Raw genomic sequence first — 24046 nt, 5'->3', positions numbered from 1 at the left:
TACAGTTGTGCACTTAAAATAATGTAAAGAAAGTGTTGGTTTGGGATCTCCTGTAACAAATTTAATTTACATACTTTCACAGTATGGAAAAATTAACTTCTACGAATGAGAAACTCCCTTTAACACTATCTACATTCAAAAAACCTTTATGGATGACCACTCTGTTCCAGGGACCACGGTGGACAGTGGGGATACCATAACAAGGAAATAAACACTCCCAAATCCTCACAAAATTTCCAGGGGCATAAGGAAGAAGTAAAATTAAGAAGGATAAATTTGATGATAGGTAGAGTGGCATTCTAGGGAACAAACGTACAATCCTTGATTGATTATTAATAAGATGAATTATTGCCCTTGTCTTGGTTAACTGAGAAAGTGGAACAAGCGTGTACTGCAATACCGGGCTCTGTCCTACGTGGAATTTGTGAGATATGGTTCCATCTCTCACAGGATGAAAATTCAAACTGTCATAATAACTCTGTGAACAGCAGCAAGTTGTTGACTGCTCTGGTGGTTAGATTGTTTATGTATAAACAAGGAACAAAGCACTGGTATTAAGAGTTTTATAGGATAACCAGGAAAAGTCTTACCTATATCTCTACCTAAACATCTTTTGTGTTCAGCATATGTTTATTTTCTTCAATAGTACTCAATGAAGATGTTTCTGAAATTTTGCTTTTTTTTTTTTTTTAAAGATTTTATTTATTTGAGAGAAAGAGAGAGAGTGAGAGTGCACTACTGAGCAGGGAGCCAGATACAGGACTCTGTCCCAGGACCCTGGGATCATGACCTGAGCCAAAGGCAGACACTTAACCAACTTAGCCACCCAGGTGCCCTGAAAATTTGCTTTTAAGAATGTCTATAATCAAACCATATTTGACAAATTCTAGAAGAACTACAAAGTCAAATATTACTATCAGCTTATCTTTTATATAAATCTACTTTTTTCCTATGTATGTTTGAGGAACATACCCAGTTAGACCGAGCTTCACAAGACTGTGCTCACTTGAATCATTAGCCACAAGTTCAGAGGTTCCCCAGGACGGCCGTCATTTCTGATAAGCTGGCTGTAAATGTGGAGGTCCTCACAGACCCCCTTCTGTTTGACAATTTGCTAGAATGACTCACAGAACTCAGGAAAGCACAGTACTTATGATTACAGCTTTATAATTATATTTATAATTATATAATTATAATTATGGTGGCAAAAAAATACAAGTCAGAACAAGGTCTAAGAAGGTTCCAAAAGCGAAACTTTTTTCAAGCATGCAGTGGCCAGCTGGTGCACCAGTGTGTCACAGTATGCAGAATATGGCCAACCAGGGTAGCTTCCTTGAACTTCAGGATGTGGAATTTTCATTGAGGTTTAATGATGTACGCAGGATTGATTGCACCATTGGCCATGTGATTGAACATAGTCTCCGGCCTCTTTGCTCCAGAGTGGGGCTATTGCATGGCACAAAGCCTCAACCCTCTAATCCTGGGCTTGGTATTCCTGGCTGGCCGGGCACCTTCTGTGTCATTTCATTAGTATTAACCATCAGGTGGGGCTGGAGGGGCCCACCCTGTATAACAAAGGCATTCCAATTACTCAGGAAACTCAATGGGTTTAGTGTTTACCAAACAGGACCCAGGACAAAGGTCAGGCAAATTCTCTATTACACACAATTATTCATGTCATCCACTTCATTGAAAACCTACATTTTTCATGAGAATGATAGGTACTCTTACTTACATTATTGCATTTATTACAATGATCATATAAAGGCAATGTTATCCTTATTTTTGAAACGTCATCAAAACAGAAAAAAAAAAAAGCAAAGTGGTCATGTCATCACAACTAGTATCTGAGAGAGATCTGACCCTTTCAGTATTCTGAAACCAATGTCAATATTGTTTTTAATACACCAACAGCTATTACGAGTCACAGTGTGAGGGCTATTTTTTTTTTAAGATTTTATTTATTTATTTGACAGAGAGAGAGATCACAAGTAGGCAGAGAGGCAGGCAGAGAGAGAGGGGGAAGCAGGCTCCCCGCTGACCAGAGAGCCCAATGTGGGGCTCAATCCATGGACCCTGAGATCATGACCTGAGCAGAAGGCAGAGGCTTTAACCCACTGAGCCACCCAGGTGCCCCAGTGTGAGGGCTTTTTTAATGACAGTTGTTAGTTCTGAAAAACAACCTCCTCGGATGGGGGTCTGCATGTTGGATATTACTGATAATATTCTAAATATAATAAAAGACTGATAAATAAAAGTCTATATGACTTGGAGTTCACCAAGGACAAATGGTGAGGACATCTTAGCCACATGGTTCTGAGTGGAATGCTCTGTGAACTTGTATTCAAGAGAACACCATTTAAATTACTACTTATTATTTCAATTTACTTATTCTTTTAAAGCTTTTTGTTGGTGGTGGTGGTGGTGTTCATGATAATATTGTGTTACATTAAGTCTTCTCCCGATAAGTTAGAATCTTTTTTTTTAAAATTTAAATTCAATTAGCCAACATGTAATACATCATTAGTTTCAGATGTAGAGTTCAATAATTCATCAGTTGCATATAATATCCAGTGCTTAAAAAATATGGAAATCTTCACAAATTTGCATGTCATCCTTGCACTGGAGCCATGCAAATCTTCTCTGTATCCTTCCAATTTTAGTATACGTGCTGCCGAAACGGACACCCAGTAAATTAGAATCTTACAATTGGATGTTAACATCAGAGGCCATCTAGTCTACCCAAAACTAGATGTGCACAGTGTCACCCAATACCTAGAAAATGTCTCTGCTTTGCACGTAACCTTGTCTGCCCATCTGCTAACAACCATGTTCCACAGAATAAGTCTAATTTTCTATCCACATACCAACTCTTCCAACATTTGATAAGTATTCAGAGAAACAATGAGGTACAGTGTTCAAATCCAGACGGTCCAGATATGTGTTCCCGGTTTCTGTGCCGGTAAAAACTAAACAGAGTTCATCATGCTGTTATCAGGATTAAGTAATTAATACACGCAGTAAGTGTTCCATAAAGATGGCTATGGTCTAGTACTACGGCTTCTAGGATTAAACTATCAACCTGGTGTCTCTCTCCCTTTCTCTCTCTCTGCATGACAACAGAGATTGTATTGACTATTTCAGTAGTTGCATTGTGCTTATGGTCATATAAAACCTGAAGCTTTTTTTTAATTTTGCTTTCAGTTGCTCTCAGTTAAGTTTCACTCATCCTATCACACTTTTTTTTCTGATTAAATGCAAGACTTTATCCTTGATGAATGTCACCTCACCATCTTAAATAACAGACATTTTTTATTTTATTTTATTTTATTTATTTTTTTATTTTAATAAACATATAATGTATTTTTATCCCCAGGGGTACAGGTCTGTGAATCGCCAGGTTTACACATTTCACAGCACTCATCATAGCACATACCGTCCCCAATGTCCATTTCCCCACCACCCTCTCCCGTCCCCCCTCCCCCCAGCAACCCTCAGTCTGTTTCTTGAGATTGAGTCTTTTATGGTTTGTCTCCCTCCCAATCCCATCTTTTCATTTTTTCTTTTCCTACCTCCCCCCAACCACCCCCCGCCTTGCATCTCCACTTCCTCATATCAAAGAGATCATATGATAGTTGTCTTTCTCCGATTGACTTATTTCGCTAAGCATGATACCCTCTAGTTCCATCCACGTCGTCGCAAATGGCAAGATTTCATGTCTTTTGATGGCTGCATAGTATTCCATTGTGTATATATACCACTTCTTCTTTATCCATTCATCTGTTGATGGACATCTAGGCTCTTTCCACAGTTTGGCTATTGCGGACATTGCTGCTATAAACATTCGGGTGCACGTGCCCCTTCGGAGTACCACGTTTGTATCTTTAGGATATATACCCAGGAGTGCAATTGCTGGGTCATAGGGTAGCTCTATTTTCAGTTTTTTGAGGAACCTCCACACTGTTTTCCAGAGTGGTTGCACCAGCTTGCATTCCCACCAGCAGTGTAGGAGGGTTCCCCTCTCTCCACATCCTCGCCAGCATCTGTCATTTCTTGACTTGTTAATTTTAGCCATTCTGACTGGTGTGAGGTGGTATCTCATTGTGGTTTTGATTTGTATTTCCCTGATACCGAGTGATGTGGAGCATTTTTTCATGTGTCTGTTGGCCATCTGGATGTCTTCTTTGCAGAAATGTAACAGACATTTTTTAAAACTTGATTCGGTCACCCAGTGTATTACTAATCTTTATTGCTTTACTAGCTTTGTGTAATCTGCAAACTTAGTAAGCAAGTTCCTAGACTTCTTCCAGGTAATTAACAAAATTGGTGAAATGGACAGGGCCAAAAATAGAGCCTTGCGGAAAGTTCCTAGGGACCTCACTCGCTGCCAGTTATCAACTAATCTTCCCCTTTTGAATGTAATCAGCTCCCACTTCATCTAATTGCTATCATTCAGCCCATGCTCTTCTCCATCGTTCCCTGAAAGACGTCACAAGAGACTTTGTCGTATGTTTTCTGGGAGCAGGATATATCTGTGTTTGTGAAAATCTCTTTAGCCATCAGAATAGAATTCATCAAGAAAGGAGATGATGTTTGTTTAGAGGATTTGGTTCTTGTGACCCTAACTTGGCTCATGTGACTAATAGGGCCCCTAAAAAAGAGTGATCCTTTGACTTTTGGTAGGTCACCATCTTCCCTAAGACTGTTTCCTCTTATTTGAAAAAGGGAATGCTGCACTCCACTTTTCTCAGAGATGATGAGAGGATAGAATTAAATAGTGCATTTGATCATTTTCATACCATAGATTCTTTTAAATAGAAAATTAAGTCATATATTATATAGTAGCCCCTCTGGTTAAAAACAAGACCAGTCTTTTAGTCAAACAACCAGACCAACTTTTTTGACAGAACCGACCAGAGCGACACCAGCACTGTAACTATGTACTTAAACCTCCCACACACCTCTGCATTCCATTTAGCATATAAGATATTTTAAACCTTTAAAGATTCATGTCAGCTGAGCCTGTGTGTATGTGAGTGTGTGTAAGTGTTGGTCTATGATTGGGAGAGATGATCGGCTCTCACAGTCTCCCAGTCTCCAAGCCGCATTAGTCATTTTTAGCACCATGATGGAGAATGGTGTGAATGCGGTAAATTCAAAAGATTTCTCAAAACTTGACTGTGCAGACAGATAACTGTTAGAGTGACATTTTCAGTACAAGTGAGAAAACTGATCCTTCTGGGATCTCTAACTCCGAGTGCTTTAAAGGAGAAGATACAAGACTAAACCCATCCTCCCACACTAATCATTTCAGGAATAGTTTCTCTAAAAGTAGCAATGCTAATATGAGGGAGTGAAAAAGTCAGTCAAACTGCTTATTTCCACTATATCCCATTAGCAACCATTTCTCACACGCATGGGTTCAAGCTTACCTTTTGACAAAAATAACAAAACAGAATTCAGTGGAAAGTGACATCTTAGTTATGGACGTGCAGGTGATTGAAAGATCCAAAGCAAGAATGTCTAAGGGAAAAAGAATAATTGTGCAGAATCAAGAAGGGAAGGAGTACGTCTTCTGGTCCCTGTTAGTCCTTCCTCCTGGAGTTCAGGAGAGGAGCAAAGGATTTAGCTGTTTGATTCCCATCAAGATCATTTTAAATTAAAAATGTGATCATTTAAATTCCTCATTTGAATATCTGTGATTATTGAGACCACGGACAGTCATGTCAGCCTGAATCACAGAGTCACTCTTGAAAGAGGAATTCACAGTTGCAATAAACTTGAAAGAAAATATTTATACACCTGGAAAGCTATTTAACTGGATTTCATGGGTCCGTGGTTATTTTCCCAGAGATATTTCTTTCAAATTCATGCCAGTGCCTCAGGTCCAGCCTCACCTGGGTTTTGAGATGAGATTTTTAGACCTAAGTGTTAGGGCCAATTTAATGTTAAAACCTGTTTAACTATTAGGGCCTGCTTAGCCAGAGCAACTCCATATTGCCTAGGTAGCCATATTGTTGTTTACATCCACGGACTTCATTCCAGGAATAAACGCCCCCGTAGTTCCTGGTGTGGTTCCGGATATTGATTCCGGGAGTAAACGCCTTAACAATAGAAGCCACGTACCTTGGGTCTGCGGTTATGCCCTATAAAACCAGCCTGTGAGATCGGGAGGGGTCGCTCTCTTCGGAGGCGGCCCTGGCCGGTCAGTCTGACTTCTAATGCTTGGCATAGAATAAGGCTTTGCATAACTTTCACTTTGTCTCAGTCTCATTCCTTTGATAACGGACCCCAACACTAAGCAGGGAAAGTGGCCTGCTACTCCATCATTTACCTTTAGCTAGGCCATACTCGATCTGCCTATCAACTGGATCAACTGACAGGCCCCTGCTAACTCTGGCAGGCAAATCCTGCTCGCTTCCTCAGTCAGAAGTAGATGCAGAATCTTCCTCACACAATGAGGTTATGAATCTCAGATATAAATTATCCTACACCCCCAAACTTTGGCCCCACAGAGACCCTTGGAGCTGCTCCAATGCCTCAAGATTCATAACAGTACCAAAATACCCTGAGACGATGGAAAACAACTATCCACTGCTGTTGGCTCACAAGAACAAAGAGCAGATTTTTGAGTCAGACAACCCTGAATTCAAATTCAACTCAGCCCTTAACAAGCTGTGAAATCTTTAGCCCATTAATTAACTTCTCTGAGTCTCGATATCTCCGTCTCTAAAATTGTGTCACTAAATAACTTAACTTCCAAGATTTCTATAAGGACTAGAGGAAATAGATATAAAGCATCAGGTTAATAAAAGTGCACAGAAATAATGATTTGTATTGTTGTTATTGTAAATTGATTGGGATCTCAACTTTTTCCAAGTGGGCTAAGATTATCATGGATATGATGATCTGCTGTAGCAATCCAATAACTCTTCAAAAAAGAATGTGTTCCATAAATGAGGACGTTGGGTATCCTATTCAGCTTCAATTCCAGCTCTGGATTGGGATGAGATGAAATAAAGCAGTACTCTGAGATTCTTCTTGGCCTCATGGACCCAGTTCATTAGTGGAGCTTCCTTTGTATTGAAAACATACAACTCTAGATGGAATTAGATATGTATTGGTGCTCACTCTAAGAGTGCCTGGAAATAGTATCCACGTTGAACACTAGAAGGATGAGTGCCATTTGGCTTGGTGAGCATAGGAGTTAAGTATTTGTGGCAGAGAGTACATATACCAAGGCCTGGAGGTAAAGAATTACTAGGCGCATCAGAAGAACTCAAAAATCAGTAACCTGAAAATAATCAGCAAATGGGAGGAAATCGTATGAAGTCAGGTTGAGGAATTAGGTGCAAAATTATGCAGGACCTTGGGCTTATAGGAATTTTTTAATACTTGAATGCAATATGAAATCATAAAGGCACCAGGGAAGTGACATGATCTATTTGTTTTGAGATCGCTATGAATGCAGTATAATTTAGAAGGGGGAAGAAATGGTTTGGGAGAAGCATACAATTGAACTAACCCCAGCAAGTCTAGAGGAGGGATGAACTAGGGAAGAAATAGGGAGATGGAGAGAAATGAATGGATATAAGCTTGACGTTGGAGGTAGAATCACTAGTGCCTAGCGGAGTCAAGAGGTGGTAGGATACAGAAGAGAGGAATGGTATCAAGGAAATATCCAGATTCTGCCAAGGGCAACAGGATGGACAAAAATTTCATTTACTAAATGGAGAACACTAGAAGATAAACAGATTGGGAAACTTGTCACCTGTTCATTTTTTAACATATTAATTTTAACATACCTGTGAGACATCCAAATAGAAATATCTAGAGCTCAGTAAAAAGATCTGGCTTAAATACATAAATATGAGAGTCCTTGACACAAAAATAGCATTGGAACCTGTAGAAGTGAATTAAATTACCTAGCGTAAATATTGAGAATGAGAGCAAAAAGGAGCCCAGTACTTAGACCTGAAAAGCCCCATATTAGAGTTTAGTTGGAGGAGGAATGGCCTGCGGAAGAAAGAAAAGTAGCAGCCAGAGAAGTGTGCGTGTATATGCATATATTTATTTACTGAAGATAAAAGAGAGGATTGTTTCAAATAGGAAATGATAAACCGGGTAAAATCCTACTGTGAGATCAAGTAAAATGAAGAATGGAAAATATCTATAGATTTAGCCAAAGTATGATCACTGAAAACTTTACCAAGAGTCATTTCAGTGGTGAGAAGGGAATGAAAACCAGTTTGGAGTGGGGTGGAGAACATTTAGGAAGTGAGTAAATAAAGGTTATCACATTTAAACAACTTTTTAGAGGAACTTGGCAATCAAGAAGATTTAAGAGATAAATTGGGGGCTAGATGGGAATGTGGGTAGGTTTGCCAGACTTAGCAGATACAAGTATAGGACACGCAGTTACATTTGAATTTCAGGTAAACAATGAATACTTTTTTTTGATACAAGCATGTCCCATGCAATATTGTGAACATACTTAACACCAAAAAATTATTTGTGCAATGTTTAAGACACGTTTACCCTAAAAAAATAATTCATTGTTGTTCTGAAGTTCAAATTTAATGGTGAGTCCTGTATTTTATCTGGGAGGTTAGGTTGGAGCTCGAGATACTTTTTTATTTCGAGAGATACTTGAGCATATTTTTTAATATATATTTTTTAATTTTTTTAAATAAACATATAGTGTATTATTAGCCCCAGGGGTACAGGTCTGGGAAGCGCCAGATTTACACACTTCACAGCACTCACCATAGCACATACCCTCCCCAATGTCCATAACCCCACCAGTCTCTCTCTACCCCCCTCAACCCTCAGTTTGTTTTGTGAGATTAAGAGTCTCTTATGGTTTGTCTCCCTCCCGATCCCATCTTGTTTCATTTATTCTTTTCCTACCCCCCAAACCCACCACATTGCATCTCCACTTCCTCATATCAGGGAGATCATATGATAGTTGTCTTTCTCCGATTGACTTATTTCACTAAGCATGATACCCTCTAGTTCCATCCACGTCGTCGCAAATGGCAAGATTTCATTTAATATATTTTTTAAATTTTTTTATTGTGTTGTGTTAGTCGCTATACAGTACTTGAGTATATTTAACTGAGAAAAACATCTGGTGATGGAGAAGCTAAAAATGTAAGAGAAAGAACCCGAGATTAACATCTTACTGGAGGGTGGATCCTTCTTTCCGGCCCTCATACAGAAGAGAGAATAGGGAAGATGGGAGCCCGGGAAGCGGAGGTGTGGTTCTAGTCTTGGAAAGATGCTGGCAGCTACCTTTCCAGATTCCTAGTTTTCTTTATGAAGTGGGCAGCCAGCCATTCGTGAGAGGAACAGGGGGTTCGGATGAAAATGAGGAAGAGAAAGAGCAGAGAGCTAAGAACGCATTATCGCACCAGCAAGAAAAGAGGATTTAGAAGAGAAGCATTAAGATTGCCAACAGTGTTGAAGGCCCAGTTGATGCTGGTAATCACGAAGAGTGACACCAAATGACCGAAAGCATGATTTTGTCCAGTGGTATTCATTCAGATGTCCAATGCGGTTATGAAGCTGACTGGTAGATTTTTAAATGGCCTAAAGACCCCAGAACAGGAAGAAAAGCACAAAATCTACTCTTGAATTAAAGTAATGTGAAGTGAATCTCATATGGGATTTCCCTCCAAATATGCAAAAGAGGGGGATGGATCTCTTTTCAAATTCGGAAATAAACAAGCCTATGTCATTAGCGGACTGAAGTTACAAATTAGAGAACACACTGTACAGATAAGCAGATATTGGGCAAAATCAGTTCCTGCTGTATCCATGGTGTTATTTAAACTCACCATATTACTATTTTAAATAGCTCCACTTTGAGGTTGACTTGTAAATTCAGTTCACAGATCCGTACTGGGTTCCTACTATGTGCCAGCCCTGGCCAGCTAGTGAATTAATAATACCAAGGCTGATGTTTAATTAACAAGAAGAACCTTATAGAAATATTTGACACTCAAATTAATATCAGATATATTCATTTGACTAATGCTATTACAATTACAGTTCATAGCTAATGGCATTATCGGGCTATTATCACAAAGCATTACCTCTCTTCTAAAACTCATTTCCATGATAATTCATTGAAATCATCATGAGAACACACTATCTTGATGGGTTTTTACCTCCCAACGCTCTTCAAGAGAATGAACTCACCCTTATAAGAAAGCCTGTTATCCCAAATATCACCCATGCTCATTCTTTCTGCAGTTCAGGTGAACAATGCAAAGCGATTTCTCCACAGTTTTGAAAGACACAGTGTCCCTTCCTGGAAACAGCCACCTAACTTCATTTTTATCCACAATTCCCAGGAAGTACAAATGCAAATTAAAGTCTCCACGCAGACTTGTTATGAGAGCAAGGTATCAAGCTGTGCAGATTTGGGGCCCAACCTCAGTTCACCCATTCAATCAACAAATAATTATTCTGTCTCCTCTGCATGACTCCAGGCAAACAGCTCAGCCTCTCTGTGCCTCTGTTTCCTCGTCTGTAAATTGAGGGTAATCATAATTTGGGTACTTATTAGACAAATACGAAAAAGTGGTAGAAAAGCCAAAGTTAGCATATAGTTGTTAGATATTATTTCCTTCAGGTATCATGAAAATTAATGTGTTTTAAAAATTAACTCAGGTAGGAGAGCTATGAATCTCAAATGAAGCATTTAAATCAGGTTACTGAAAGGAAGAAGGAAAGAAATTAACATTTATTAAGTGTCAGTTATATGCAGACCTTGCTATATGTATTTTGCAAAGATATTATTTCATTAAATCTTCACTACAATTCTTTGGGGGTGGATGTTTGTAGCCTCATCATGCGTAAGAGGAAAATGAACGGAGAAAGTTATGTAAGTTGCCCAAATCTTACAGCAGGGGTGGATTCCTGATTCCCAAGCTCCTTTTGCTACACCAGAATTTATTTCCCATGGCACAGAAGCACGTCCATCCTGGAGAATGGCTGTTACACGTTTTTAATTACATACTTCTTCGCACATAGGAAGCGAGGGATAAAGTAAGGTATAAAACCCATTTCCGTTCTGTCTCAACAACTTTGGACGTTTGCTAGATCCCCAGCATTACAAAAAATAACTGAAAAAAAAAAAAAAGATCTAACAAAGTCTGAGGGGGAAATAATGGCTCACTGTGCCCAACAATCGTTTGAAGAGATTCCAAAAGGCACATTTTAATATTTTCAGAGCTCCATTATGTTCAAAATAAAACAGTGTTAGTAAAAAGGGGAAGTACTGAAACTCCCTCCGAAAAGAGATAGCAGAAACACGCCTCCAATCAAAAGCAATATGCCATAGCCCTTAAAATAATGCATGTATATTTGAGATATTTGGTAAACCTAGGGTTTCAGTAGGGAAATATAGGGATGTATCATGAAAGTGAGTGAATCTTAGGTTTCAGAATAGACTATTTATTGTTACTTGGGATGTTGTGATTTCCAAAATGATATCTTAGGACAGTTGTAGAAACAGCACCTAACTTCCAAACTGGAGTATCAACTGCTATTCAATACTACAGCTGCTGAAAAAGAGTAGGTTGTGATAGAAGACCACCCTTTTCCATTGTTTTATCAAAAACCAGAAATGATTTAGGGAAGTCAGCTTTTCCAAAAGTATGCTTGATGAAATGGTTTTAAAAGATTATTTTTCGCTGTAAAGGTAGTATGATGAAATAAATCCAAACTTTAAAGGAGCAGGGGAAAGACCAGTAAGAGGATGACAATTACTGTTTGGATAAATTCTTTCCCAATATTTTCCAAATTTGTATGCATGTGTGCATGGGTATAAAATTTATAGAGATTTTAAATGAAATTGGGGTCTGAATAAACTCTGCTGAATGCTCAATAAAATAATTATATCAAGTTCCCACTTTTTTCCCCTTATAAGTATTGTAAGCATATTTCCATGTTACTTCAAATCCACACACACACAAAAACCCTCATTTTTCCCCCTAGAATCCTGGAAATGGGATTACTCATTCAAGAAGGATAAACCTTTTTTTTTAAAGATTTTATTTATTTATTCGACAGAGAGAGAGAGAGAGATCGATCACAAGTAGGCAGAGGCAGGCAGAGAGAGAGGGGGAAGCAGGCTCCCTGCTGAGCAGAGAGCCCAAGGCAGGGCTGGACCCCAGGACCCTGGGATTATGACCTGAGCTGAAGGCGGAGGCTCAACTCATTGAGCCACCCAGGCACCCAAAGAATAAACATTTTTTAAAAAAGATTTTATTCATTCATTTGACAGAGAGAGAGATCACAAGTAGGCAGAGGCAGGCAGAGAGAGAGGGGGAAGCAGGCTCCCCGCCAAGCAGAGAGCCCGATGCAGGGCTTGATCCCAGGACCCTGAGATCATGACCTGAGCCAAAGGCAGAGGCTTAAAGCCCACTGAGCCACCCAGGCGCCCCTGGATAACATTTTAAAGACTATTGAGAAGTAAAGACAAATTGTTTTCTAAAAGGCTGCATCAAGGGGCGCCTGGGTGGCTCAGTGGATTAAGCCGCTGCCTTCGGCTCAGGTCATGATCTCAGGGTCCTGGGATCGAGCCCCGCATCTGCTTCAGCATCCCTGCTGAGCAGAGAGCCTGCTTCCCCCTCTCTCTCTGCCTGACTCTCTGCCTACTTGTGATCTCTCTCTCTGTCAAGTAAATAAATGAAATCTTAAAAAAAAAATTTAAAAAATTAAAAAAAAATAAAAGGCTGTATCAATTATGCACCACTGCAGTAGCTTGTTTCAGTGTGTAAGCTGCAGCCCTGAGCAGAATCATATTTTGGTTTTTGTTAATATGATTGGGAAAAATTATATTGCATTACTTCTTTAATTTGTATTTTTCCAAAATGGAAAATTGAAATTTTTAATGTTATGAATACTTTGATCTTTTCTCATACATGGAATGCTTGATCATATTCTTTGCCCATTTTTCTTTTTGGTCTATTTGTCTTTTTTCTTTTTGATTTTTAAATGGTTTTTTAACTTTAGGGATATTATCGTTTAGTCAAATTTATTGCTAATATCTTCCTAGTTTTAACTTAACATTTTAATTTCATAGATGAGTTTGTTTTGTGCAAGTTTTGCTGATACATGTGATCAAATCTATCAACCTTTTCCATTGTGATTAATATCATTGCATTTATCTGTGGAAATTTCAGTAGTTTCATATTTCAAATATAATATTCTCATCCTTGTGGACTTTATTTATGTGTTAGGTACACACTTATTTCCTTCAAACAACCAAATTTCACAGCATAACTTGGTATTTTTTTGTGAAAAATTAGTTAATACAGAAGTACTCCACAGCCATAGGATGATCAGAATGAAACTAATCAGTAATATATACTTTAATATATTCTTAGTTCTTAGGAGATTCTTGGGCTGTTTCAGGGTTATCTTTCAGCTGCCTCTTGATTTATAATATATATTACGTATCAACTATTGCTAATCATACTTCTCCTTATGGTTAGTCTTCATTTGTAAAAATCTTATTTCCTAGGGTGTATATTTCCAGATGGATTTTAGAATCATTTTATCAGTTTTCCCAAAATCTTGTTTTTATTTTAATAAAATACATAAAACATATTCATTAACTTAAAAGAATAAAATTTTATAATCTTTTGTGTTCCACCTAAGTATATAACACAATTTTTTATTTATTCAATGTTAAATAATTCAGTTCAGTAAGATTTTCTTTTCTTCATATATATCCTGAACATTTCTTGTTGGATTTTATTATAAGCATTTTATGCTCTGCTTCTTTTTGCTGTTATGAACCAACTCCTTTTCCCTCATTACAACTCGCTGACATAATCATTATTATATAGGGGGATTATTAATATTTATGTCTGTGCCTTGCATTCAACTTCTTAAACTTTCTTAGTAAATGTATGAGAGTATTTTAGTTTATCTTAAATTTACAACAAAATTATCTAATCTTAATTATAATTTTCTTAAATCATTTTTTCCAATATTAACTCTTATGTCTTGCATCTTAACCAGGACATAGAACTTCAGAGCAATGTTAGTACCAGAAGACAAGTCACATTTTATCCTGTTCATAATTTTCATTTGAATCTCTTTTATTTTTTATTAAGCATATTTGTAGGTTTATAAAGATAATAGTAAAGGGTATTCTTTATCAATGTACTCTTAACTTAAACTTCACCCATCACTTCACCCATCACTTAACTTAAACTTCACCCATCCACCCACCTCACCTCTGGTAACCACTAGTTTGTTCTTTATAATTAAGAGTCTGTTTTTTAGTTTGTCTCTCTTTTTCCTTATTTATTCATTTGTTTTGTTTCTTAAATTCCACATATGAGTGAAATCATATGTTATTTGTCTTTCTCTGACTGACTTATTTCACTTGGGATTATACTTTCTAGCTCATTGCAAATGGCAAGATTTCATTCTTTTTTATGGCTGAAAAATGTTCATATATATACATATATATATATATGTATATAATGTCCATACACACACACACACACACACACACACACACACACATCTTCTTTACGCATTCATCTATTGGTGGACACTTGGGTTGCTTCCATGGTTTAGCTATTGCAAATAATACTGTTATAAATGTGGGGCACATGTATCCCTTTGAATTAATGTTTTCTGGTTTTGTTTATTTGTTTGTTTGTTAAATATCCGATAGTATGATTACTGGATTGCAGGGTAGTTTTTATATTTAGTCGTCTTCAAAAGAAGAGTTTTATTGAGAGACAATATTTACCAGTGAAGAATGTATGTGGATTCCCTTAGTCTCTGTCCCTTTTCCTATTTTTAATAAAGTCTTCTGTGAAAGTACACCTATTAAAGCCCCAAGTTACTATGAGGAGCAGATTGCTGGGCTGGAATGAGAATTTTACACCATTTTCTGGTTGTCCAACCATCTGATCAAATGATGTGATTGTAAACTGGTCTCGAGCATACGTGACTCTTGGGTGCTCCCTAAAAATCACATTCAGGTGTAATGTGTTTCTTGGAGAGCTATGCTACATGAATGCAGTATGCCTTGCTGGTCATGCTCCCACAACTTCCTGTCTTACAGTTTAAGGGGGTACTAGAAGCAGAGGTACTTAGCGTTGGGTACTGATTAGAATGGAATATGGAAATGCTACTTCTCCTTCCCAAAGCAGTAATTATGCATTAGAACCACAGCAACTACCAGTATCCTGTTTAGAACTGACCTTGATTTCTGTGTAAGGGTATGTTCTGATCGCCTCCTATTCACCAGCTTGGTGTGGGAAAGAGATCCTCAACCTAAATGGGCTAAGATGGCTAAAAATATGACACCTGATGCTGGGCGATGGACTGACAGCAGTTTATTAGTCACATATACTCATAGCCCAGGGCAGGAGAACGTGCCATGCAGGACGTTATGAGGCTGCACTTGGGAGTAGAGTAAATGAGGATCTGCGGAGGGCAGGCTTGGTAGGAACGAAGCAGTGAGGCAGCTCCTGGGTCCTGCAGGAGGATGTGATTGTTTGAATAACGTTGAAGGCTGGTAGGGAGGCAAAAGCTTTAGGGGTAGGACCAGTACCAGGCACCTGGTCTGACTAACAGGGGAGATAGCTTTGCAGGGGACCGGGGCGGGGGGGGGGGGGGGAGAGACTTCCCACTGGGTGGGGAGGGCATCTGAAAGAGCAGAGAAGTATGTGCTTAGGACTTTAGGGCCCTGTGAGCCTCCAAGACATGAGGACAGCACATGAAATTTGGGCCTCACAATGCAAGACATAATAAGGGACAAGGATAAAGTATATTCCTCTTTCATACTAGCAACTTTGTGTTGTTTATGGCAACATAATTCTATTAGCATCAATGGGGGCTTTAGCAGTGCAGTTGTAACAAGATGAGGGTTCTACTGAGCCATGCCTCTACTTCTCTCTCTTGCCTTTGCTCTTTAATCTGTAAAATACAAGGATTAGTCTAGATAATTCCATCGTCCTTTTGTCTTTAAAATGGCCATGATAATTTAAAGTAAGCAGAAACATTTTACTTAGTATCCATAAGGCCTAATATTCCAGAGTAATGATCTGTTTGCATGCCTGCCCTACCAACCTATGAGCTCTTTCTTCTTAAGCAACTTGGAATGCCCATCCTCTGGTACATGACAACTTCTTAGCAAATGATTTTCAGATGAACAAATAGATCTAACTGAACAAGAAATATTTGGGGAACTTCTGAGTCTTGCAAAGTATTTTGTGAATGTTCTATTACTCAGTGGTCCAACACTCATTACTAAGTAGGCTGGATATAATATTAAAGTACTTAACTAGAGTTCACTAATGTACTTCCTGTCCTCCACTGTTGAGGCATGCACGTTTTCTTGTGTTTTTAACCTTCCTACCCACCCAAGATAAGATCTGGAGAAGTTTAGTTTGTTCCATTCTAGACCTTAAGTCTTCTCTTTGTCTCCTTTTGCAAGGATGCCCCAGATTTCAATCAGCTACTAGAAATGTCTGATGAAAAATGGCACAAATGTGAATTACGACAATAAAAGTTTATAAGCTACTAAAATAAAGTTATAGTACCTAAGAGCTGAGTCAACTGACAATGTTAAATGGAACATTTTACAACCAGTCCTGGGATAATGATAAAAAAAAAAAATGGCACATGAAGAACATGAAGAAATACCTGATAGGAAATATGTCCAAGACCAAGTTCAGGCTACAGGATTTTGTATATGCCACTTATAAGGTGTTGTGGGTAGTGATAATCTCAAGTTGTGGAGTGCTTCCTCTGTGTCCAACTCTTGACATCTATTATCTCTTTTACTTCTCATAACAGCTCGGTGAGAAAGGTGCTGTCATTTTAGAGAGGAGAAACCGAGACTGAAATGGTCTGATTGAGCAAATGCCCCAAAACAAAACTATTAAATAATGGAGACAGTATTTGACTTCAAAAGTCTCTCTGCCTCCAAACCCCATGCTCTTTCTTTGTCTCTTCACCCCCAAAGCTATCTCTTTACATAGACTGATAATCTCTATATTAATAAAGCAAATTTGAGGTTTCTGGAACTATCTCTCTGTCCAGCTTGATGCCAGTGTAATTCCAGTCTATGAATTCAGATGATTTTTCTCCTTACCTGAGAGCTCACCTTGTAAATTAGCTACATAGGGAATGTAAACTTATAGCTAAGTAAGGCAAAAATACGGAGCTAGCATGAGGATCAGCATTAGGAAGGAAGCTGAACACTAAAAATGATATTTGAGAAGGACTATAGTATTTGAATAGGTGATATGTCAATCTTTCATTTTATTTTTTAAATACTCCACTCACAAAATGTTTTGTGTTGCTCATAAATTCCCACTGCCTTTCCCTAACCTTTCCAGCACGACATCCTCCCTTCACCCCTCATGCCCATAATTCCAACTCCTGGCGCTTCTCATTTGTGCCCACCAGAGCACCCCTAGTGACAGTTCCAAGCACACAGTCATGGGCAGGGTGAGCTGGTACCATATCCAGATAGGCTGGTATGTGCTGTAATTGCATAGTTTTTTTTTTTAGAAATATTATGTTTTACCTGTAAAGATCTTACAAAATTTATATTCTTCTCCCTCATCTGACTTTGTTATAATATAAAGATAGCCTTTTCAATTACTTATTATGGACCAAAATTCATGCTCCAAGAAAAATTAATGTCATGTTAATTCTGAGGCTTCACATACTCTGTGCAAACTCTTCTTAGTCTAGCCAGAGAAACACAGTGATAAGATGGTCTAATCACATCACATGCAAAGTGCTGATGTGAAATGAAAAGGACAGAAATAAGATTGGGATATTAACTCAAGAGAAATAAGGAAATAGGACTGTTTGAATAAGCTTAGCAAGGTGGTTTAGTTCTTCCTGAAAATATGTGTGATGTCATCTCACCTGACCTTGACTTCCACCCCAACTCCCCTCATTCAAGTACAATCAAATGTGTAGTTTCTAAACACATGTGCACACCCACCCACCCAGACACACACACACACACACACACGCGCACACACACACACACACACACAGGCTATATAGGCCCAGACACAGAGGGAAACATTCCATGAAACTACTCCTGTCAAAGGAAGGCATTATGTCAATATAGCAATAACACTATACATTTCTATTGTAATGGAACACAAATGAATAAAATGGGGAAGGAGAACTTACTGCATAGATTTCAGCTCAACACCACATTTTAGTTATAAGTCCAAGACACAAGCTAATTTTCATGGTTGGTCCAAAATAATAGTCATTGTTAAAGGACAGAAGAGAAACAGCTTTAAATGGGAAGTGGCACCATGAATCACAGCTGTCATACTTATGTACTTGCTGACTATCAACCCTGAACAGAGCATTTAATTCAAATTTCATTTAAAAGTATGCACTGTCAAGGGAAAGGCCAAGAACCATTTTCTAGTTCAGGAAGCAACTCACAACCCATGTACCAAAGATAGCACTGGAGATCAAGTCTTTTGGCATATAGACTGATTGCTCTAGGCCCACACACCTCTTCACAACCCACTGTAGGAGCTGCTCCTACAAAAAGCAAGAAAATGCCAAAACCTTGGCATCTGACTGCTCAAAGAAGATTAAATCCTGTATTCATAATGCATAATTTTTTTGGTAAATATTGTGCCCATTCAGAACTGCAATTGACTATAAGTTCTCTCCGTGAAGATAGATTTGGCCTTTTGAACAATCTTTTTTTTTAAATTTTTTTAATTTTTTTAATAAATATATAATGTATTTTTATCCCCAGGGGTACAGGTCTGTGAATCACCAGGTTTATACACTTCACAGAACTCGCCATAACACATACCCTCCCCAATGTCCATAACCCCACCACCCTCTCCCAACCCCCCAGCCCCCAGCAACCCTCAGTTTGTTTTTTGAGATTAAGAGTCTCTTATGGTTTGACTCCCTCCCGATCCCATCTTGTTTCATTTATTCCTTTCCTACCCCTAAAGCCCCCCACGTTGCCTCTCCACTTCCTCAAATCAGGGAGATCATATGATAGTTGTCTTTCCCTGATTGACTTATTTCGCTCAGCATAATACCCTCTAGTTGAACAATCTTTCTAACATTATGTGATACTATATATCTGTATTTGTTAATACTAAGATCCCCTTGTTGTTTTAAAAGTACTGCATAAAAATAAGTGTTGCATATATAATACATTATCTCATATTATGTATTAAATAATAATACAAACCCACTGAAGGAAAATTGAGAGTGTGTAGAAATAGAGATGATACATTAAAGTATGGATCTGGATATGGAAAGGGAGAGAGAATTATAGCAAAGATCCAAAGCAAAAGTCAAAACTTAGCCCCAAAGTAAAAGCAATTACCTTGAGTCCTAAATAGTTTCATATATACTCATCTAATGGTTTTGTATAGAGCAATTTGACATCATAAGACAATGGGGTTATCTTATTTAGAAGTATTAATGTGAAGGCATTACTTATCAGGTCAAAAAAATACCTTCATGTCAACCAGAGATTGCAAGTAATTTGACCAACAGGGTCTGTGATATTACAATGAGGTGAAACTGGATTTACCTAAGTTGCCAAAATAATGTAACATCTGGAATCTACATGTATTATGTCACTAACCTTACAATTAGAATCTGCAACAGACTGTCTGGCTGTGGCAAAAAGTTTTCATTCATTCAGTTTATATTTACTGACCGATTCTTATGTGTCAGGCACTGTTCTAGATACTAGATCAATAAGGATGAGTAAGATACACATGCTCTGTTCTGGTAAATTAGCATAATCGGGGTTACTTTTATAGCTCAGTTCTTCTGAACTTGTATTGTGTTATGCAGATTCAGGTTTTGTGACCTTCAAAATATTTGGGGTGCTTTGCTTGTCATTTTACTGTTAATTAGAGAATTAAATGAATTTTAACAATGAGTTTCAGATGAGCTTTTTTGCTTTGTAGATATTATTGAAGCGAATAAATCTCTATGAATAGTGCAATGATAAAACATTCACAGAAACTTATAACTCTGCAGTTGAATAACAATTACATTTTGTTCCAAACAGGCAATTGGTTTCCAAACACATTAAACAAAGGCAATTTAGAAAGCTTCTTCTTCTTTTTGGCATCATTAACGTTGTTGAACGTCCTGGGATTCTGGAGTGTCTCACAAAGGTAAGTCTGTGGTAAGACAAGCAATTTCTGAGCCCATGAAATATTGATCTGGGAACCATCACCGAGCCAACAGGAATCCTGTATGCCATGACTGGACAAATTAGCATATCAGAGAAATTTAACAGATTATGCAGAGCAAGAAATTTCAATTTAGGCTTCACTTTCACCATTGATCCTTATAATAAAATAGTGTTTTACTCAATTCTAAAACATGTTCTGAAGGAAGATATTTTTTCTTCACTGTATAGTACCACTTTAGAATTAGAAATAACCATATTGATAATAAGAATGAATGAGTCATTATCATTAAAAGCAAATATCATTAAACAAATAGCTAGAAATCTAATGATGCTTAAGATTTGGATTCCATTCAGGCCTTTAAATCAGCAGTGACCATTTCAAGGTCAATAACAAACTGCAAAATCATTTAGTCAGTCACCTGAGACCATTCAGGGGCTTAATATGTATCATCTACCATCCATCCATCACCAGTCCACCTCTCTCTCACTGACATATTCTTGGGTAGCTGTGTACTTTTGAGCAAATTATCTAACCTCTCTGAGTCTCTGTTTTTATACTTGTAAAATAAAATCAAGAATACCAGCATTTGGGGGGCTTTAGGGGTATGAATTTTGGTAAAGGGCCGAGCACCATGTCTACCACGTTGTGGAAACGACAGAGATCTTTATTTTTCTCACTTTCCTCCATTCACTTACCTATTTAGTCATATTTTATCCCATCATTTTCACTTCTTCTTTGCCTATTCATTGAATAAAACTCTGTTGGAACACTGGCCATGGGATGGGCACTGCAATAAACTAGAAGCACACAAAGTCAGTAAGTCTATAAATGTTTATATATGCTCTTGCTTTCATGGAGCTTATGGTCCAGTATAGGAGAGAGGCACTTAAATCTCACGCAAGGCAGAATTAATGACAAAAAGCAAAAGTCTGAATTTTTAAATTTCTTACTTTCCACAGTATATAAGTTTTCGAATTAACCCCTCACCATGTATAGTTTCTCTCTATCTCATTCTTGGATTGAAAACCAAATCAGACTATCAGGGAGTCTTGCAGAAGAATCCAACTGGAATGTCCTCAGCTTTGTAGCAGAACAGAGTCATCAGTGAAAACGGAAGGTGCAGGCCACTCGTCTTTGCCCTTCATCCGTTGCCTCCAAACACGGAAGTGGTGCCCGTCTGCCAAGTCTCATAAACCTGCAGTTTCCCAACTTTTACTTTTTCTCCCACTGTAAGATTGGACCCTTGTCTTTTCATAAAGTAATTTAAAAGCCAATCTTTTGAGTTATCCCAGGTGAATCCAGTTCTACAAGCTAGCTGTACGAACATGAGCAAGGTATTTAACTTTGCTAAGCCCATTTCTTCATTTGTAAAATGAAATAAGAAGAACAGTAATTATGCCATAAAGTTGTTGTGAGGATGAGAAAATGCTCAAAAATGTTAGCTACAGTAACAACAATGGACTTGTTCTTTGCCTTATGCCCCCTTTCTTCCTCCTTTTTAATTCTTCTAGACTCATGAAGAGGTGTGGCCAAGATGACCAGGATTATGGGCTGAATTCATGAACGAAATAGCACTGGACCCAGAATCTATTAGCTCAGGGATTTACTCATTCACTCATTCATTCCACCAAGATACTAAGCATTGTTCCAGGCACTAGAAAATGTAGAACTGAAGAAAGCAGTTCAGTCCAGTCTACATGGAGCTAATACCTAGTGCTCAAGTTAAATTATTTAAGTGTGATTCTTTCTCTGTGATTATCGAACATGTGAGTTATTATAAAGAAGTGAAAGATGGTGGAATGGGGTGAAGAGAAGGAGGCAAGAATAAAATTGTACAAAGCACCAAATATTAGAGGAACCAGAGATGAGAAGGGACTAAGTGATAATAGGAAATTTATTTAGAAATAAATCTGATTCTTAGCCTACTTCTCTAGTTCCCTATGCTTTCTCCTCCTTTTTCTGTATACTTTTAAGGGAAGGGAGAAAAAAGAGAGAGGATAAAACAAAGCAAGAAGGGAGGAAATTAATTTTTGAAATGTTGAGCACTCCTGTATCTTGGACAGCATGCAAGACAAATAACATTTAATCTCCACCTACATCCCTGTTACCTAAACCCTATTACTTTACTTTATAAATCAGAAAACCAAAGTGAGAATCCAAGTAAGTAAACTAAGTTCACACACCTAGGATTCAAAACCAAATGTGTTTGTTTATAAGCACTTTCTTGTATAGCATGCTATTTCTAAGTGCCTTAGAGGAGCACTGATTCCAAACCTAGGCTCTGCAGACTACTATTCATATAAACCCCAGGGAAGTTATGTAACCTCTTAGAACTTTAGTTTCCCTATCTGTGAAATGGGGATAATTTCATCCTTCCAGGGTTATAATGAGAATTCACTAAGTTAGGGTGGTTGGAGATAGAGCCCTAGCCTGGTGCCTGGCCCTTAGAAGACACTCAGGAAAACCAGGTGTTCCTTGGGTCAGGAGTAAAGGGCACACATTCTAGAAAGTTATGCATGGATTTCTTCTTGGATAATGGTGTTTTCCATATAGCTTCAACACCGAATTTACAAATCCCCCATGCACCCGATGAGCCCTTCATGAGTCCTGGCCTCCACAACACTATTTCAGACTTTCCAGTCTTTGTCACACTCATTGCAGGTTGTAAATGAGCGCCATCTAGAGGTCTTTATGAGACACCTTAACAGGTCCTAAAACTCCTTTTGTCATTTTATAAAGACTGTTCCTGGTGAGCAGTGCTCTTGAATAATCATCACTGTTGTGCCAGTATCTATGGGCCCATAATAAAAGGTAGACAAGTACAGGAAAAAAGCAAATGATTTATCAAGTCATCTACATCTGGTCCTAAAAAAAGCTTTCTTTCTTTCTTTTTTAGGTATTGTAATCTAAATCATGTTAATGCCCAGAACATCAGTGGAAGTAATCTTGAAGAAACACTTCTCCTCCATGAAAAGTCTCTGAAATTTTATGGCAGTACGCGGGAATTTTCTTCAAGTATCCATCTTTGGGAGACAGCCCTATGAAACTACATTTGACTCCACTCGTCTTATGAGCAAAGTAGTCATTGTTTTCTTCAGCTGAACATCTTACGCTTTTTAGTTTAAGAACTAATATGTATGGGAGGGACTTCATGAATAGTTATCTGTGTACTTTATTTATAAAGACTAATTCTGACTCCTCTGGTAAATTGTTGTGCCTTTTGCATTAACACATTATACATTACAGTTAATTTCAAAGTCTGTGATTACTCCCTGACAACAAAATGACAGTTTCATGTGCATTACAATATTTTACGATTTTTTGCAATAATGGTTCAGCCACTAAGAGCAATAGAAATGATATTTGTTAGTTTTAATGTGCTAATAGAATCAAAATAGTTGTATGTTAACATTCCTTCTTTCTATACATTTATTGAGCACTTATTACATGCCAAGCCTTGTATCATATACTATCTATGTCTGACTAAATAATAAATCTATATGTCATTATACTGTATTTGATCTTGATGTCACACTCTCAAGATATGAAGTAAGGAAATTTTCTCTGCGTTGAAAAGGAATGTTAACTAAAATAGAGGTCCTTAACAAAGAAAGAATATTCACATACTGAAGAAGTTATAAAATAAAGGTAAATGATAGAATGATTGAAGGAAAAAGGAAAACCGGAGAAGGTGAAATGAGTGTTGAGAAGGTAAGTGATAAACCAAATAGAGAAGATTAAAGCAATTCCCTAGTCTAGGGATGTCCGGGTGGCACAGTGGTTAAGCAGCTGCCTTCCTCTCAGGTCATGATCCCAGAGTCCTGGGATTG

At 38.0% G+C, this 24046-nt stretch overlaps 1 protein-coding gene across 1 annotated transcript in view; it reads left to right on the top strand.

The window, feature by feature from the left end:
• SLC15A5 (solute carrier family 15 member 5) overlaps window positions 1–23260 on the top strand; it is a gene marked incomplete at both ends in the record, with an annotated part of 80727 nt that extends 57467 nt beyond the window's left edge. The window contains 2 exons of the mRNA XM_080811030.1: window positions 20087–20195; window positions 23113–23260. Coding sequence (XP_080667156.1) covers window positions 20087–20195; window positions 23113–23260 — 257 coding nt within the window. The remainder of the gene's footprint in view (window positions 1–20086; window positions 20196–23112) is intronic.
• Between the last annotated feature and the right edge of the window lie 786 nt (window positions 23261–24046).

The sequence above is a fragment of the Martes martes genome (genome assembly GCF_963455335.1).
Source record: "Martes martes genome assembly, chromosome: 8".
In the NCBI taxonomy this organism is placed as follows: domain Eukaryota; kingdom Metazoa; phylum Chordata; class Mammalia; order Carnivora; family Mustelidae; genus Martes; species Martes martes.
This window is presented reverse-complemented; position numbering and strand designations above follow the sequence as displayed.